Genomic DNA, 19971 nt, shown 5'->3' on the forward strand with positions numbered 1-19971 from the left:
ATCAAAAAACTGAATTCAATGTGCAAGAAGACACACCAATTGGTGGCTATGTAGGGCAAATTAGCATTCTTGATAGTGTTTGCCAAAAAATTCTATATCAAGTTGAACCAAATGACTATTTTGATATTAAAGAAAATGGCGTTATAAGAATAATTCAGACTTTAAACTTCGAAGAATGCCAAAAGTATGAGCTAAAAGTATTTATTTCTGATCAAGGAAACTCTCAACAGAAAAACCAAACTCTTGAAATTACTGTTAATATTATAAATGTGAATGATAACAAGCCAAAGTTTAGTCAAGCAGAGTATTTTGCTGCAATAAATGAGAGCAATCTCATAGATCTTAGTGTATTACAATTATCTGCTCAAGATGAAGATAATATGGGTAGTCTTTATTTTTATTGCATTGGAAACGGCGCTGATAAATTCAATATTGATAATCAAACTGGAACTATAACTAACAAAGTGCCTTTAATTCAAGAAGAATCTTATGGTTTCTCCTGTGTTGTATCTGATGGTTATCTACTTGATATAACTAGTATTTTCATAAATATTATAGATATCAATAACCATCCCCCAAAAATAAATGACACTATCATAATGATTTCTGAATCTACTGCGGTTGGTACCGTGATTGCTGTAATAAATTATGAAGATCTCGATCAAGGAGAGGGTAGAATGGTAGAATTTAAGATTATTAATGACCCTTACAATGGTACATTTGCTTTTATAGAAACCAATAAGTTGCTTTTGACGAAATCTTTGAAGTATGTCGCATTCAATCAATACATCCTAGCAATTGAAGTGTCCGATTTCGGTGTTCCAAAATACTATACAAAAGCAACAGTTACAATTTATGTAAATAAAATAAATTTTTACTTGCCAGAGATTTCAGATCTTACAGTAATTAATTTATTGGAAGGTATTTACAATAACACAACTATTTCGAAATTTTCTGTTGTTGACAATGATAGTGAGGTAATATCAGTCAGCATATACAGTTTAGATGAAGAAATTATCTTAACCGCAAATGTAGAAAATGACACAAAAAGTTTTATTCTTCAACTTAACGGAAAATTAGATTATGAAAAAAAGAATAAAATTTATTTTCTAATAATTGCCAATGATGGGGTAATGGAGTCGTCAAAAGTGGGCGAGATAATAATTGAAGATGTGAACGAACCGCCAGTGACATGGGAAGAGATTTATGAGGTGGATATTGTAGAAGATGCTTTTGTTGGATCATACGTTGTTACTGTAGAGGGTTTCGATCCGGACGCCTCAGACAATCCGATCTTGCAGTATACGATTGAGCCATCTTCCAATATGAACGAGTCTTTCATGATCAACGAAACTTCTGGAGTGATTAAGTTGAGCAAAACCCTGAGTTACCGTTACAGAAGCTTTTACAACTTGTCTGTTACGGTTTCGGACGGAATTCACACTGTTTTAACATTCGTAGAAGTGACTGTGTCTCCTTGCATCAATCAGTGTCTTATGTTTGGTTTGAATGATCACATTCCTGTGATCTCACCACTGCTAAGCGTTAATGTGTCTGAAGGTGTGTACAGTGGCTTAACTATAGGGAATTTTACAGTTACAGATTATGATAATGACACTGTTTCAGTGAATGTTTATGGTTTTGACAAGGAGGTGAGCATTACAGTGGAACCAACCGAGACTTCTGACAACGTGTTTGTAATAAAAGTCAGTGGGGCTTTGGACTTTGAAAATAACGATGTGGTTCGCTTTTTAGTTGCAGCTAACGATTCTAAACTGGAGTCTTTAGCAGAAGGACTGATATTCATTAAAGATGTGAACGAACCACCAGTAACGTTAGACGAGTTTTATGAGGTGGAAATTGTAGAAGATGCTTTTGTAGGATCATACGTTGTTACTGTAGAGGGTTTCGATCCGGACGCCTCAGACAATCCGATCTTGCAGTATACGATTGAGCCATCTTCCAATATGAACGAGTCTTTCGTGATCAACGAAACTTCTGGAGTGATTAAGTTGAGCAAAACCCTGAGTTACCGTTACAGAAGCTTTTACAACTTGTCTGTTACGGTTTCGGACGGAATTCACACTGTTTTAACATTCGTAGAAGTGACTGTGTCTCCTTGCATCAATCAGTGTCTTATGTTTGGTTTGAATGATCACATTCCTGTGATCTCACCACTGCTAAGCGTTAATGTGTCTGAAGGTGTGTACAGTGGCTTAACTATAGGGAATTTTACAGTTACAGATTATGATAATGACACTGTTTCAGTGAATGTTTATGGTTTTGACAAGGAGGTGAGCATTACAGTGGAACCAACCGAGACTTCTGACAACGTGTTTGTAATAAAAGTCAGTGGGGCTTTGGACTTTGAAAATAACGATGTGGTTCGCTTTTTAGTTGCAGCTAACGATTCTAAACTGGAGTCTTTAGCAGAAGGACTGATATTCATTAAAGATGTGAACGAACCACCAGTAACGTTAGACGAGTTTTATGAGGTGGAAATTGTAGAAGATGCTTTTGTAGGATCATACGTTGTTACTGTAGAGGGTTTCGATCCGGACGCCTCAGACAATCCGATCTTGCAGTATACGATTGAGCCATCTTCCAATATGAACGAGTCTTTCGTGATCAACGAAACTTCTGGAGTGATTAAGTTGAGCAAAACCCTGAGTTACCGTTACAGAAGCTTTTACAACTTGTCTGTTACGGTTTCGGACGGAATTCACACTGTTTTAACATTCGTAGAAGTGACTGTGTCTCCTTGCATCAATCAGTGTCTTATGTTTGGTTTGAATGATCACATTCCTGTGATCTCACCACTGCTAAGCGTTAATGTGTCTGAAGGTGTGTACAGTGGCTTAACTATAGGGAATTTTACAGTTACAGATTATGATAATGACACTGTTTCAGTGAATGTTTATGGTTTTGACAAGGAGGTGAGCATTACAGTGGAACCAACCGAGACTTCTGACAACGTGTTTGTAATAAAAGTCAGTGGGGCTTTGGACTTTGAAAATAACGATGTGGTTCGCTTTTTAGTTGCAGCTAACGATTCTAAACTGGAGTCTTTTGCCGAGGGGATAATATTCGTAGAAAATATTGATGAACCACCATTTTTTTTGGATGGGTCTTATGATGTCTTGATTCGCGATGATGCTTTTGTAGGATCATACGTTGTTACTGTAGAGGGTTTCGATCCGGACGCCTCAGACAATCCGATCTTGCAGTATACGATTGAGCCATCTTCCAATATGAACGAGTCTTTCGTGATCAACGAAACTTCTGGAGTGATTAAGTTGAGCAAAACCCTGAGTTACCGTTACAGAAGCTTTTACAACTTGTCTGTTACGGTTTCGGACGGAATTCACACTGTTTTAACATTCGTAGAAGTGACTGTGTCTCCTTGCATCAATCAGTGTCTTATGTTTGGTTTGAATGATCACATTCCTGTGATCTCACCACTGCTAAGCGTTAATGTGTCTGAAGGTGTGTACAGTGGCTTAACTATAGGGAATTTTACAGTTACAGATTATGATAATGACACTGTTTCAGTGAATGTTTATGGTTTTGACAAGGAGGTGAGCATTACAGTGGAACCAACCGAGACTTCTGACAACGTGTTTGTAATAAAAGTCAGTGGGGCTTTGGACTTTGAAAATAACGATGTGGTTCGCTTTTTAGTTGCAGCTAACGATTCTAAACTGGAGTCTTTAGCAGAAGGACTGATATTCATTAAAGATGTGAACGAACCACCAGTAACGTTAGACGAGTTTTATGAGGTGGAAATTGTAGAAGATGCTTTTGTAGGATCATACGTTGTTACTGTAGAGGGTTTCGATCCGGACGCCTCAGACAATCCGATCTTGCAGTATACGATTGAGCCATCTTCCAATATGAACGAGTCTTTCGTGATCAACGAAACTTCTGGAGTGATTAAGTTGAGCAAAACCCTGAGTTACCGTTACAGAAGCTTTTACAACTTGTCTGTTACGGTTTCGGACGGAATTCACACTGTTTTAACATTCGTAGAAGTGACTGTGTCTCCTTGCATCAATCAGTGTCTTATGTTTGGTTTGAATGATCACATTCCTGTGATCTCACCACTGCTAAGCGTTAATGTGTCTGAAGGTGTGTACAGTGGCTTAACTATAGGGAATTTTACAGTTACAGATTATGATAATGACACTGTTTCAGTGAATGTTTATGGTTTTGACAAGGAGGTGAGCATTACAGTGGAACCAACCGAGACTTCTGACAACGTGTTTGTAATAAAAGTCAGTGGGGCTTTGGACTTTGAAAATAACGATGTGGTTCGCTTTTTAGTTGCAGCTAACGATTCTAAACTGGAGTCTTTTGCCGAGGGGATAATATTCGTAGAAAATATTGATGAACCACCATTTTTTTTGGATGGGTCTTATGATGTCTTGATTCGCGATGATGCTTTTGTAGGATCATACGTTGTTACTGTAGAGGGTTTCGATCCGGACGCCTCAGACAATCCGATCTTGCAGTATACGATTGAGCCATCTTCCAATATGAACGAGTCTTTCGTGATCAACGAAACTTCTGGAGTGATTAAGTTGAGCAAAACCCTGAGTTACCGTTACAGAAGCTTTTACAACTTGTCTGTTACGGTTTCGGACGGAATTCACACTGTTTTAACATTCGTAGAAGTGACTGTGTCTCCTTGCATCAATCAGTGTCTTATGTTTGGTTTGAATGATCACATTCCTGTGATCTCACCACTGCTAAGCGTTAATGTGTCTGAAGGTGTGTACAGTGGCTTAACTATAGGGAATTTTACAGTTACAGATTATGATAATGACACTGTTTCAGTGAATGTTTATGGTTTTGACAAGGAGGTGAGCATTACAGTGGAACCAACCGAGACTTCTGACAACGTGTTTGTAATAAAAGTCAGTGGGGCTTTGGACTTTGAAAATAACGATGTGGTTCGCTTTTTAGTTGCAGCTAACGATTCTAAACTGGAGTCTTTAGCAGAAGGACTGATATTCATTAAAGATGTGAACGAACCACCAGTAACGTTAGACGAGTTTTATGAGGTGGAAATTGTAGAAGATGCTTTTGTAGGATCATACGTTGTTACTGTAGAGGGTTTCGATCCGGACGCCTCAGACAATCCGATCTTGCAGTATACGATTGAGCCATCTTCCAATATGAACGAGTCTTTCGTGATCAACGAAACTTCTGGAGTGATTAAGTTGAGCAAAACCCTGAGTTACCGTTACAGAAGCTTTTACAACTTGTCTGTTACGGTTTCGGACGGAATTCACACTGTTTTAACATTCGTAGAAGTGACTGTGTCTCCTTGCATCAATCAGTGTCTTATGTTTGGTTTGAATGATCACATTCCTGTGATCTCACCACTGCTAAGCGTTAATGTGTCTGAAGGTGTGTACAGTGGCTTAACTATAGGGAATTTTACAGTTACAGATTATGATAATGACACTGTTTCAGTGAATGTTTATGGTTTTGACAAGGAGGTGAGCATTACAGTGGAACCAACCGAGACTTCTGACAACGTGTTTGTAATAAAAGTCAGTGGGGCTTTGGACTTTGAAAATAACGATGTGGTTCGCTTTTTAGTTGCAGCTAACGATTCTAAACTGGAGTCTTTAGCAGAAGGACTGATATTCATTAAAGATGTGAACGAACCACCAGTAACGTTAGACGAGTTTTATGAGGTGGAAATTGTAGAAGATGCTTTTGTAGGATCATACGTTGTTACTGTAGAGGGTTTCGATCCGGACGCCTCAGACAATCCGATCTTGCAGTATACGATTGAGCCATCTTCCAATATGAACGAGTCTTTCGTGATCAACGAAACTTCTGGAGTGATTAAGTTGAGCAAAACCCTGAGTTACCGTTACAGAAGCTTTTACAACTTGTCTGTTACGGTTTCGGACGGAATTCACACTGTTTTAACATTCGTAGAAGTGACTGTGTCTCCTTGCATCAATCAGTGTCTTATGTTTGGTTTGAATGATCACATTCCTGTGATCTCACCACTGCTAAGCGTTAATGTGTCTGAAGGTGTGTACAGTGGCTTAACTATAGGGAATTTTACAGTTACAGATTATGATAATGACACTGTTTCAGTGAATGTTTATGGTTTTGACAAGGAGGTGAGCATTACAGTGGAACCAACCGAGACTTCTGACAACGTGTTTGTAATAAAAGTCAGTGGGGCTTTGGACTTTGAAAATAACGATGTGGTTCGCTTTTTAGTTGCAGCTAACGATTCTAAACTGGAGTCTTTTGCCGAGGGGATAATATTCGTAGAAAATATTGATGAACCACCATTTTTTTTGGATGGGTCTTATGATGTCTTGATTCGCGATGATGCTTTTGTAGGATCATACGTTGTTACTGTAGAGGGTTTCGATCCGGACGCCTCAGACAATCCGATCTTGCAGTATACGATTGAGCCATCTTCCAATATGAACGAGTCTTTCGTGATCAACGAAACTTCTGGAGTGATTAAGTTGAGCAAAACCCTGAGTTACCGTTACAGAAGCTTTTACAACTTGTCTGTTACGGTTTCGGACGGAATTCACACTGTTTTAACATTCGTAGAAGTGACTGTGTCTCCTTGCATCAATCAGTGTCTTATGTTTGGTTTGAATGATCACATTCCTGTGATCTCACCACTGCTAAGCGTTAATGTGTCTGAAGGTGTGTACAGTGGCTTAACTATAGGGAATTTTACAGTTACAGATTATGATAATGACACTGTTTCAGTGAATGTTTATGGTTTTGACAAGGAGGTGAGCATTACAGTGGAACCAACCGAGACTTCTGACAACGTGTTTGTAATAAAAGTCAGTGGGGCTTTGGACTTTGAAAATAACGATGTGGTTCGCTTTTTAGTTGCAGCTAACGATTCTAAACTGGAGTCTTTAGCAGAAGGACTGATATTCATTAAAGATGTGAACGAACCACCAGTAACGTTAGACGAGTTTTATGAGGTGGAAATTGTAGAAGATGCTTTTGTAGGATCATACGTTGTTACTGTAGAGGGTTTCGATCCGGACGCCTCAGACAATCCGATCTTGCAGTATACGATTGAGCCATCTTCCAATATGAACGAGTCTTTCGTGATCAACGAAACTTCTGGAGTGATTAAGTTGAGCAAAACCCTGAGTTACCGTTACAGAAGCTTTTACAACTTGTCTGTTACGGTTTCGGACGGAATTCACACTGTTTTAACATTCGTAGAAGTGACTGTGTCTCCTTGCATCAATCAGTGTCTTATGTTTGGTTTGAATGATCACATTCCTGTGATCTCACCACTGCTAAGCGTTAATGTGTCTGAAGGTGTGTACAGTGGCTTAACTATAGGGAATTTTACAGTTACAGATTATGATAATGACACTGTTTCAGTGAATGTTTATGGTTTTGACAAGGAGGTGAGCATTACAGTGGAACCAACCGAGACTTCTGACAACGTGTTTGTAATAAAAGTCAGTGGGGCTTTGGACTTTGAAAATAACGATGTGGTTCGCTTTTTAGTTGCAGCTAACGATTCTAAACTGGAGTCTTTAGCAGAAGGACTGATATTCATTAAAGATGTGAACGAACCACCAGTAACGTTAGACGAGTTTTATGAGGTGGAAATTGTAGAAGATGCTTTTGTAGGATCATACGTTGTTACTGTAGAGGGTTTCGATCCGGACGCCTCAGACAATCCGATCTTGCAGTATACGATTGAGCCATCTTCCAATATGAACGAGTCTTTCGTGATCAACGAAACTTCTGGAGTGATTAAGTTGAGCAAAACCCTGAGTTACCGTTACAGAAGCTTTTACAACTTGTCTGTTACGGTTTCGGACGGAATTCACACTGTTTTAACATTCGTAGAAGTGACTGTGTCTCCTTGCATCAATCAGTGTCTTATGTTTGGTTTGAATGATCACATTCCTGTGATCTCACCACTGCTAAGCGTTAATGTGTCTGAAGGTGTGTACAGTGGCTTAACTATAGGGAATTTTACAGTTACAGATTATGATAATGACACTGTTTCAGTGAATGTTTATGGTTTTGACAAGGAGGTGAGCATTACAGTGGAACCAACCGAGACTTCTGACAACGTGTTTGTAATAAAAGTCAGTGGGGCTTTGGACTTTGAAAATAACGATGTGGTTCGCTTTTTAGTTGCAGCTAACGATTCTAAACTGGAGTCTTTTGCCGAGGGGATAATATTCGTAGAAAATATTGATGAACCACCATTTTTTTTGGATGGGTCTTATGATGTCTTGATTCGCGATGATGCTTTTGTAGGATCATACGTTGTTACTGTAGAGGGTTTCGATCCGGACGCCTCAGACAATCCGATCTTGCAGTATACGATTGAGCCATCTTCCAATATGAACGAGTCTTTCGTGATCAACGAAACTTCTGGAGTGATTAAGTTGAGCAAAACCCTGAGTTACCGTTACAGAAGCTTTTACAACTTGTCTGTTACGGTTTCGGACGGAATTCACACTGTTTTAACATTCGTAGAAGTGACTGTGTCTCCTTGCATCAATCAGTGTCTTATGTTTGGTTTGAATGATCACATTCCTGTGATCTCACCACTGCTAAGCGTTAATGTGTCTGAAGGTGTGTACAGTGGCTTAACTATAGGGAATTTTACAGTTACAGATTATGATAATGACACTGTTTCAGTGAATGTTTATGGTTTTGACAAGGAGGTGAGCATTACAGTGGAACCAACCGAGACTTCTGACAACGTGTTTGTAATAAAAGTCAGTGGGGCTTTGGACTTTGAAAATAACGATGTGGTTCGCTTTTTAGTTGCAGCTAACGATTCTAAACTGGAGTCTTTAGCAGAAGGACTGATATTCATTAAAGATGTGAACGAACCACCAGTAACGTTAGACGAGTTTTATGAGGTGGAAATTGTAGAAGATGCTTTTGTAGGATCATACGTTGTTACTGTAGAGGGTTTCGATCCGGACGCCTCAGACAATCCGATCTTGCAGTATACGATTGAGCCATCTTCCAATATGAACGAGTCTTTCGTGATCAACGAAACTTCTGGAGTGATTAAGTTGAGCAAAACCCTGAGTTACCGTTACAGAAGCTTTTACAACTTGTCTGTTACGGTTTCGGACGGAATTCACACTGTTTTAACATTCGTAGAAGTGACTGTGTCTCCTTGCATCAATCAGTGTCTTATGTTTGGTTTGAATGATCACATTCCTGTGATCTCACCACTGCTAAGCGTTAATGTGTCTGAAGGTGTGTACAGTGGCTTAACTATAGGGAATTTTACAGTTACAGATTATGATAATGACACTGTTTCAGTGAATGTTTATGGTTTTGACAAGGAGGTGAGCATTACAGTGGAACCAACCGAGACTTCTGACAACGTGTTTGTAATAAAAGTCAGCGGGGCTTTGGACTTTGAACTTGACGATATGGTTCACTTTTTCATTGTAACGTCAGATGGTAAATTGGAGACTCATTTTGAGGGTTTGGTATTTGTTCAAGATGTAAATGAAAAGCCTTTTTTTAAACAACATTTTCTTAATATTCATATATCCGAAAGACTAATGGTCGGAACTATAGTTGTAAATGTATTTGCTTCAGACGCAGATAGCGGTTTAAATGGTAAACTAAAGTTTTATTTAACTGGCGTAAATGAAGCATTTAGAATAGACAAAAGCAATGGCGATCTTTATCTCGAAGAAAAGTTGAGCTACAACACTACCTCCTCTTACTATTTGACTGTCGTTGTCTGCGACAGCGGCAGTCCCAGCCTTTGTGCTGACGACAACGCTTACGTGTACATTGAAGTTTGCCCCGGCTCCACATACATGCCTAGTTTCTTAAAGGTAATGTTTGAGGAGTTTGCGATCGAAAACAGTCCTTTTGAAATGACTGCGACAGCGCAGAAAGCAAACGTAAACGACACGCTGGTATTTTCTATGTCGCAAGGTGAACTAGAAAACCATTACTTGCAAATGAACAAATCCAATGGACAGATCGTCAGCAAAGTAGCTTTTGATTACGAAGAGATTGAAGTTCTAAAATTCAGCGTTTACGTCGCAAGATCAGTAGCACTAGAGGATAAAGCTGAAGCGTTGGTCGTCATTCAGGTTATGGATGTAAACGACAACAGTCCAGTGTTCAACGAGCCAACGGCTTATTTGTCAGTGCCGGAAGATGCGTGGATCGGTTATGTAGTTTGTAGCTTGTTCAACTCGGCTAGCGATAGGGATTCATCCCTTTACGGCCCCATCTCTTACAATGTGACTGGTGGAGATCCGGGTGCGGTATTCAAAGTGAACGGAACAGACCAGCTGGTTGTGGCAAAAGCGTTAGATTATGAAGAGCGCAGCGAGTTTGAGCTCCACATTAGCGCTGTTGACAAGGGTCTGTTGAGAAGCGAAGCCGATTTAGTGGTGACCGTGTCGATAATTAACATAAATGACAACAGCCCGCAGTTTTTGAACTCTAGTCCGTATGTCTTCAGTGTGGACGAAAATAGCTCTGTTGGTGCTGTGGTTGGAAACGTAAGTGCATACGATAGGGACAATTTAGAGGCTCTGCAGTATTCATTCTTGGGTTTAAACGGCACTTTTGACATAAACGAGCAGACCGGTGTGATCACGCTGGTGGCAGGGCTAGATTTCAAGCGTAGGAAAGAGTACGTGCTAACAGCCCAAGCCTTTGACGGCATCCATCTTTCGTCGGCACTTGTTACGGTGAAGGTGAACGACATCAACGAAAAGCCTCAGTTGGATCAGTACAACTACAGTGTGGTGCTGTCCGAAGGAACTAAGATTGGTTCGGAAGTCGCAAGGATTTTGGCCTCAGATCCAGATGCTGGTGAAAACAGCAGACTCACATACTCGCTTACAGGTGATGCATCGGACACTTTTAGAGTGGACAACAGCAGCGGTGTTTTATTTTTGAACAGAGCGTTAAGCTACCAGTCTGTGTCCTCCTATAGGTTGCTTATTTCGATCCATGATAACGGGCGTCCCTTCTTGTATGCTGAAGAGAACGGTGTTGTTTTCGTGGAGATTTGTCCTGGCTTGGGGTACTTGCCAGTTTTCTCTCAGTCATTTTATGAGAAGTCTTTTAAGGAGAACAGTTTTTTTAGTTTCGGAGTGACAGTGTTTAAGGCTAACGTTGATGACCAGCTGGTTTACACCTTGTCGAACGGCGACCTGGAAAGCACTTATATACAGGTGAACAGCTCAAGCGGAATTATCAGCAACAAGGTGCAGATCGATTTTGAAAGAATACAACTGCTCTCCTTCATCGTGTTTGCTGCAAGGTCTGTAGATTTGGAAGATAAAGCTCAAGCTTGGGTGACCGTTCATGTTGAAGACGAAGACGACAATTATCCGGTGTTTCAAATGCCAAATGTTTCCTTTTCGGTTTCTGAGGATCTACCTGTTGGTACTGCAATTTACAGCTTACGCGATGCAGCGACAGATATAGACTCTGTGCTTTATGCACCAATCAAATACGAGGTCATAGGAGGAGATGCAAAAGGGCAGTTCATAGTGAATGAAGAAGATCAACTGGTAGTAAAAACAGCTCTAGACTATGAAGATCTAACTGCCTACACGCTTGAGATTGCAGCCCTTGACAAAGCCGGGTTGAAGTCTGTCACTGATCTAGCTGTTTATATTGCGATCAACAACACAAACGACAATGCGCCACAGTTTACAAACCAGGATCCTTATGTGTTTCATGCTGAAGAGAATGCCACTGTTGGGACTGTTGTAGGAGCAGTAAGCGCAATGGACAAGGACAAGCTGAGTGCTCTAAAGTACTCTCTACTCTCTGTAGATGCTGCGTTTAGCATAGATGAGCAGTCTGGCGCTATAAGCGTGGCCTCTAGCTTGAATTTTAGCTTGAAACAGCAGTACATGTTAACGGTTCAAGTATCTGACGATTTACATTTGACTACAAAGCTTGTAGTCGTGATGGTGAATGACGTTAACGAAAGTCCTCACTTTGATCAGTTGGAGTACTTCGTTTGGTTATCTGAAAGAGCGGCGCTCAGATCTGTTGTGACACAGATTCTGGCTTCTGATTGGGACATCGGTGACAATGGCAAACTTCAGTTCGCACTGGTGAGTCCTTCAGACGTTTTCAAAATAGGCGAAAGCAGCGGTGTGGTTTATCTGAGCACAACGCTGGACTACAAAAATTGTTCTTCTTACAAGTTGATCATAACAGTTCGCGATAATGGCACGCCGAGACTTTCTGCTGTCGCTGATGCGCATGTTTACGTAGACGTCTCACCGGGTTCCACATACATGCCAAGTTTTGATGAACCCGTTTATGAGGAAAGCTTCGTGGAAAACAAAAATTTCAGCTTCACTGTAACTGCTGAAAAGGCAAATGTTAACGACAAGCTTGTTTATTCGCTAGGGAATGAAGGCGCTGCAAACAGTTCTTTACAAATAAACAGCTCGAGCGGAACCGTTTACAGCAAGGTTCCGTTTGATTTTGAAACGGTCAAGACTTTGTCTTTCAGTATTTACGCTGCAAGGCAAGAAGTACCCAATGAAAAAGCTCGTGCGTGGGTTGTTGTTAAAATCGAAGACGAGAATGATAATTCTCCAGCTTTTGTTACCGATAGCATAACGTTATCAATATTTGAAAACACGGCCCTAGACTCTGTCGTTTATAACTTGCATGGTATAGCCGTAGATATTGATTCTTCGATTTACGGTCCTGTCACTTACAGTATCTTCAGTCAGCTCCCAGAATCACCTGTGCAATTTAAAATCCAGAACACAGATCAACTTACGGTGGCAGGTGCATTGGACTATGAAGTTTGCAGGGAGTACAGACTTAGCATCTCAGCATTCGACAGGGAAATGTTGAGGTCAGCTAGAGACCTGGTCGTGAACGTAACAATTATAAATGTCAATGATAATGCGCCTCAATTTTCACGCAGTGACGGATATATGTTTTCCGTCAGGGAAGATGTTGCTGCTGGCTCTGTTATTGGAACTGTCGTAGCGACAGATCTGGACGGGGACTCTCTAGTGTACTCGCTTCTCAACGTAAACAGCTCGTTTGTCATTAGCCATCAGTCTGGATATATTATCATAAATTCAAACTTGAGTTTCAGCTGGAGAAAAGAGCACGTCTTAGCAGTCCAGGTTTCTGATGGAGACCATACGCCTACAACGATTGTTACTGTTGTTGTGATCGATGTAAATGAAAAGCCTAAGTTGGAGGCGGGCTCCTACACCGTGCAGTTATCGGAACGAACCAAAACAGGGTTTTTAGTAGCAAAAGTCTTGGCGACCGATGGGGATTCTGGAAAAAACGGTATGCTGATATACACATTGGCGAACAGACTAGAAACCTTTAGAATAGACAAAAGCAATGGCGATCTTTATCTCGAAGAAAAGTTGAGCTACAACACTACCTCCTCTTACTATTTGACTGTCGTGGTCTGCGACAGCGGCAGTCCCAGCCTTTGTGCTGACGACAACGCTTACGTGTACATTGAAGTTTGCCCCGGCTCCACATACATGCCTAGTTTCTTAAAGGTAATGTTTGAGGAGTTTGCGATCGAAAACAGTCCTTTTGAAATGACTGCGACAGCGCAGAAAGCAAACGTAAACGACACGCTGGTATTTTCTATGTCGCAAGGTGAACTAGAAAACCATTACTTGCAAATGAACAAATCCAATGGACAGATCGTCAGCAAAGTAGCTTTTGATTACGAAGAGATTGAAGTTCTAAAATTCAGCGTTTACGTCGCAAGATCAGTAGCACTAGAGGATAAAGCTGAAGCGTTGGTCGTCATTCAGGTTATGGATGTAAACGACAACAGTCCAGTGTTCAACGAGCCAACGGCTTATTTGTCAGTGCCGGAAGATGCGTGGATCGGTTATGTAGTTTGTAGCTTGTTCAACTCGGCTAGCGATAGGGATTCATCCCTTTACGGCCCCATCTCTTACAATGTGACTGGTGGAGATCCGGGTGCGGTATTCAAAGTGAACGGAACAGACCAGCTGGTTGTGGCAAAAGCGTTAGATTATGAAGAGCGCAGCGAGTTTGAGCTCCACATTAGCGCTGTTGACAAGGGTCTGTTGAGAAGCGAAGCCGATTTAGTGGTGACCGTGTCGATAATTAACATAAATGACAACAGCCCGCAGTTTTTGAACTCTAGTCCGTATGTCTTCAGTGTGGACGAAAACAGCTCTGTTGGTGCTGTGGTTGGAAACGTAAGTGCATACGACAGGGACAATTTAGAGGCTCTGCAGTATTCATTCTTGGGTTTAAACGGCACTTTTGACATAAACGAGCAGACCGGTGTGATCACGCTGGTGGCAGGGCTAGATTTCAAGCGTAGGAAAGAGTACGTGCTAACAGCCCAAGCCTTTGACGGCATCCATCTTTCGTCGGCACTTGTTACGGTGAAGGTGAACGACATCAACGAAAAGCCTCAGTTGGATCAGTACAACTACAGTGTGGTGCTGTCCGAAGGAACTAAGATTGGTTCGGAAGTCGCAAGGATTTTGGCCTCAGATCCAGATGCTGGTGAAAACAGCAGACTCACATACTCGCTTACAGGTGATGCATCGGACACTTTTAGAGTGGAAAACAGCACAGGATTGGTTTCTTTGAAGAGACATTTGCGTTACCTCTCTTTCTCCTCTTACTATTTGACTGTCGTGGTCTGCGACAGCGGCAGTCCCAGCCTTTGTGCTGACGACAACGCTTACGTGTACATTGAAGTTTGCCCCGGCTCCACATACATGCCTAGTTTCTTAAAGGTAATGTTTGAGGAGTTTGCGATCGAAAACAGTCCTTTTGAAATGACTGCGACAGCGCAGAAAGCAAACGTAAACGACACGCTGGTATTTTCTATGTCGCAAGGTGAACTAGAAAACCATTACTTGCAAATGAACAAATCCAATGGACAGATCGTCAGCAAAGTAGCTTTTGATTACGAAGAGATTGAAGTTCTAAAATTCAGCGTTTACGTCGCAAGATCAGTAGCACTAGAGGATAAAGCTGAAGCGTTGGTCGTCATTCAGGTTATGGATGTAAACGACAACAGTCCAGTGTTCAACGAGCCAACGGCTTATTTGTCAGTGCCGGAAGATGCGTGGATCGGTTATGTAGTTTGTAGCTTGTTCAACTCGGCTAGCGATAGGGATTCATCCCTTTACGGCCCCATCTCTTACAATGTGACTGGTGGAGATCCGGGTGCGGTATTCAAAGTGAACGGAACAGACCAGCTGGTTGTGGCAAAAGCGTTAGATTATGAAGAGCGCAGCGAGTTTGAGCTCCACATTAGCGCTGTTGACAAGGGTCTGTTGAGAAGCGAAGCCGATTTAGTGGTGACCGTGTCGATAATTAACATAAATGACAACAGCCCGCAGTTTTTGAACTCTAGTCCGTATGTCTTCAGTGTGGACGAAAACAGCTCTGTTGGTGCTGTGGTTGGAAACGTAAGTGCATACGACAGGGACAATTTAGAGGCTCTGCAGTATTCATTCTTGGGTTTAAACGGCACTTTTGACATAAACGAGCAGACCGGTGTGATCACGCTGGTGGCAGGGCTAGATTTCAAGCGTAGGAAAGAGTACGTGCTAACAGCCCAAGCCTTTGACGGCATCCATCTTTCGTCGGCACTTGTTACGGTGAAGGTGAACGACATCAACGAAAAGCCTCAGTTGGATCAGTACAACTACAGTGTGGTGCTGTCCGAAGGAACTAAGATTGGTTCGGAAGTCGCAAGGATTTTGGCCTCAGATCCAGATGCTGGTGAAAACAGCAGACTCACATACTCGCTTACAGGTGATGCATCGGACACTTTTAGAGTGGAAAACAGCACAGGATTGGTTTCTTTGAAGAGACATTTGCGTTACCTCTCTTTCTCCTCTTACTATTTGACTGTCGTGGTCTGCGACAGCGGCAGTCCCAGCCTTTGTGCTGACGACAACGCTTACGTGTACATTGAAGTTTGCCCCGGCTCCACATACATGCCTAGTTTCTTAAAGGTAATGTTTGAGGAGTTTGCGATCGAAAACAGTCCTTTTGAAATGACTGCGACAGCGCAGAAAGCAAACGTAAACGACACGCTGGTATTTTCTATGTCGCAAGGTGAACTAGAAAACCATTACTTGCAAATGAACAAATCCAATGGACAGATCGTCAGCAAAGTAGCTTTTGATTACGAAGAGATTGAAGTTCTAAAATTCAGCGTTTACGTCGCAAGATCAGTAGCACTAGAGGATAAAGCTGAAGCGTTGGTCGTCATTCAGGTTATGGATGTAAACGACAACAGTCCAGTGTTCAACGAGCCAACGGCTTATTTGTCAGTGCCGGAAGATGCGTGGATCGGTTATGTAGTTTGTAGCTTGTTCAACTCGGCTAGCGATAGGGATTCATCCCTTTACGGCCCCATCTCTTACAATGTGACTGGTGGAGATCCGGGTGCGGTATTCAAAGTGAACGGAACAGACCAGCTGGTTGTGGCAAAAGCGTTAGATTATGAAGAGCGCAGCGAGTTTGAGCTCCACATTAGCGCTGTTGACAAGGGTCTGTTGAGAAGCGAAGCCGATTTAGTGGTGACCGTGTCGATAATTAACATAAATGACAACAGCCCGCAGTTTTTGAACTCTAGTCCGTATGTCTTCAGTGTGGACGAAAACAGCTCTGTTGGTGCTGTGGTTGGAAACGTAAGTGCATACGACAGGGACAATTTAGAGGCTCTGCAGTATTCATTCTTGGGTTTAAACGGCACTTTTGACATAAACGAGCAGACCGGTGTGATCACGCTGGTGGCAGGGCTAGATTTCAAGCGTAGGAAAGAGTACGTGCTAACAGCCCAAGCCTTTGACGGCATCCATCTTTCGTCGGCACTTGTTACGGTGAAGGTGAACGACATCAACGAAAAGCCTCAGTTGGATCAGTACAACTACAGTGTGGTGCTGTCCGAAGGAACTAAGATTGGTTCGGAAGTCGCAAGGATTTTGGCCTCAGATCCAGATGCTGGTGAAAACAGCAGACTCACATACTCGCTTACAGGTGATGCATCGGACACTTTTAGAGTGGAAAACAGCACAGGATTGGTTTCTTTGAAGAGACATTTGCGTTACCTCTCTTTCTCCTCTTACTATTTGACTGTCGTGGTCTGCGACAGCGGCAGTCCCAGCCTTTGTGCTGACGACAACGCTTACGTGTACATTGAAGTTTGCCCCGGCTCCACATACATGCCTAGTTTCTTAAAGGTAATGTTTGAGGAGTTTGCGATCGAAAACAGTCCTTTTGAAATGACTGCGACAGCGCAGAAAGCAAACGTAAACGACACGCTGGTATTTTCTATGTCGCAAGGTGAACTAGAAAACCATTACTTGCAAATGAACAAATCCAATGGACAGATCGTCAGCAAAGTAGCTTTTGATTACGAAGAGATTGAAGTTCTAAAATTCAGCGTTTACGTCGCAAGATCAGTAGCACTAGAGGATAAAGCTGAAGCGTTGGTCGTCATTCAGGTTATGGATGTAAACGACAACAGTCCAGTGTTCAACGAGCCAACGGCTTATTTGTCAGTGCCGGAAGATGCGTGGATCGGTTATGTAGTTTGTAGCTTGTTCAACTCGGCTAGCGATAGGGATTCATCCCTTTACGGCCCCATCTCTTACAATGTGACTGGTGGAGATCCGGGTGCGGTATTCAAAGTGAACGGAACAGACCAGCTGGTTGTGGCAAAAGCGTTAGATTATGAAGAGCGCAGCGAGTTTGAGCTCCACATTAGCGCTGTTGACAAGGGTCTGTTGAGAAGCGAAGCCGATTTAGTGGTGACCGTGTCGATAATTAACATAAATGACAACAGCCCGCAGTTTTTGAACTCTAGTCCGTATGTCTTCAGTGTGGACGAAAACAGCTCTGTTGGTGCTGTGGTTGGAAACGTAAGTGCATACGACAGGGACAATTTAGAGGCTCTGCAGTATTCATTCTTGGGTTTAAACGGCACTTTTGACATAAACGAGCAGACCGGTGTGATCACGCTGGTGGCAGGGCTAGATTTCAAGCGTAGGAAAGAGTACGTGCTAACAGCCCAAGCCTTTGACGGCATCCATCTTTCGTCGGCACTTGTTACGGTGAAGGTGAACGACATCAACGAAAAGCCTCAGTTGGATCAGTACAACTACAGTGTGGTGCTGTCCGAAGGAACTAAGATTGGTTCGGAAGTCGCAAGGATTTTGGCCTCAGATCCAGATGCTGGTGAAAACAGCAGACTCACATACTCGCTTACAGGTGATGCATCGGACACTTTTAGAGTGGAAAACAGCACAGGATTGGTTTCTTTGAAGAGACATTTGCGTTACCTCTCTTTCTCCTCTTACTATTTGACTGTCGTGGTCTGCGACAGCGGCAGTCCCAGCCTTTGTGCTGACGACAACGCTTACGTGTACATTGAAGTTTGCCCCGGCTCCACATACATGCCTAGTTTCTTAAAGGTAATGTTTGAGGAGTTTGCGATCGAAAACAGTCCTTTTGAAATGACTGCGACAGCGCAGAAAGCAAACGTAAACGACACGCTGGTATTTTCTATGTCGCAAGGTGAACTAGAAAACCATTACTTGCAAATGAACAAATCCAATGGACAGATCGTCAGCAAAGTAGCTTTTGATTACGAAGAGATTGAAGTTCTAAAATTCAGCGTTTACGTCGCAAGATCAGTAGCACTAGAGGATAAAGCTGAAGCGTTGGTCGTCATTCAGGTTATGGATGTAAACGACAACAGTCCAGTGTTCAACGAGCCAACGGCTTATTTGTCAGTGCCGGAAGATGCGTGGATCGGTTATGTAGTTTGTAGCTTGTTCAACTCGGCTAGCGATAGGGATTCATCCCTTTACGGCCCCATCTCTTACAATGTGACTGGTGGAGATCCGGGTGCGGTATTCAAAGTGAACGGAACAGACCAGCTGGTTGTGGCAAAAGCGTTAGATTATGAAGAGCGCAGCGAGTTTGAGCTCCACATTAGCGCTGTTGACAAGGGTCTGTTGAGAAGCGAAGCCGATTTAGTGGTGACCGTGTCGATAATTAACATAAATGACAACAGCCCGCAGTTTTTGAACTCTAGTCCGTATGTCTTCAGTGTGGACGAAAACAGCTCTGTTGGTGCTGTGGTTGGAAACGTAAGTGCATACGACAGGGACAATTTAGAGGCTCTGCAGTATTCATTCTTGGGTTTAAACGGCACTTTTGACATAAACGAGCAGACCGGTGTGATCACGCTGGTGGCAGGGCTAGATTTCAAGCGTAGGAAAGAGTACGTGCTAACAGCCCAAGCCTTTGACGGCATCCATCTTTCGTCGGCACTTGTTACGGTGAAGGTGAACGACATCAACGAAAAGCCTCAGTTGGATCAGTACAACTACAGTGTGGTGCTGTCCGAAGGAACTAAGATTGGTTCGGAAGTCGCAAGGATTTTGGCCTCAGATCCAGATGCTGGTGAAAACAGCAGACTCACATACTCGCTTACAGGTGATGCATCGGACACTTTTAGAGTGGAAAACAGCACAGGATTGGTTTCTTTGAAGAGACATTTGCGTTACCTCTCTTTCTCCTCTTACTATTTGACTGTCGTGGTCTGCGACAGCGGCAGTCCCAGCCTTTGTGCTGACGACAACGCTTACGTGTACATTGAAGTTTGCCCCGGCTCCACATACATGCCTAGTTTCTTAAAGGTAATGTTTGAGGAGTTTGCGATCGAAAACAGTCCTTTTGAAATGACTGCGACAGCGCAGAAAGCAAACGTAAACGACACGCTGGTATTTTCTATGTCGCAAGGTGAACTAGAAAACCATTACTTGCAAATGAACAAATCCAATGGACAGATCGTCAGCAAAGTAGCTTTTGATTACGAAGAGATTGAAGTTCTAAAATTCAGCGTTTACGTCGCAAGATCAGTAGCACTAGAGGATAAAGCTGAAGCGT

General features: G+C 42.4%; 1 protein-coding gene across 1 annotated transcript in view; it reads left to right on the forward strand.

Moving 5' to 3' along the window:
* Positions 1 to 19971, forward strand: part of LOC145181351 (uncharacterized) — a 61627-nt gene that overhangs the window by 21267 nt on the left and 20389 nt on the right. The window contains exon 6 of the mRNA XM_090100679.1: positions 1 to 19971. This exon is cut by the window's right edge and continues 12153 nt beyond it. Coding sequence (XP_089956805.1) covers positions 1 to 19971 — 19971 coding nt within the window.

This window comes from Hydra viridissima, unplaced genomic scaffold (genome assembly GCF_058129835.1).
Source record: "Hydra viridissima isolate aposymbiotic clone 2 unplaced genomic scaffold, HvirCarnegie_v1 scaffold_10, whole genome shotgun sequence".
In the NCBI taxonomy this organism is placed as follows: Eukaryota; Metazoa; Cnidaria; class Hydrozoa; order Anthoathecata; family Hydridae; genus Hydra; species Hydra viridissima.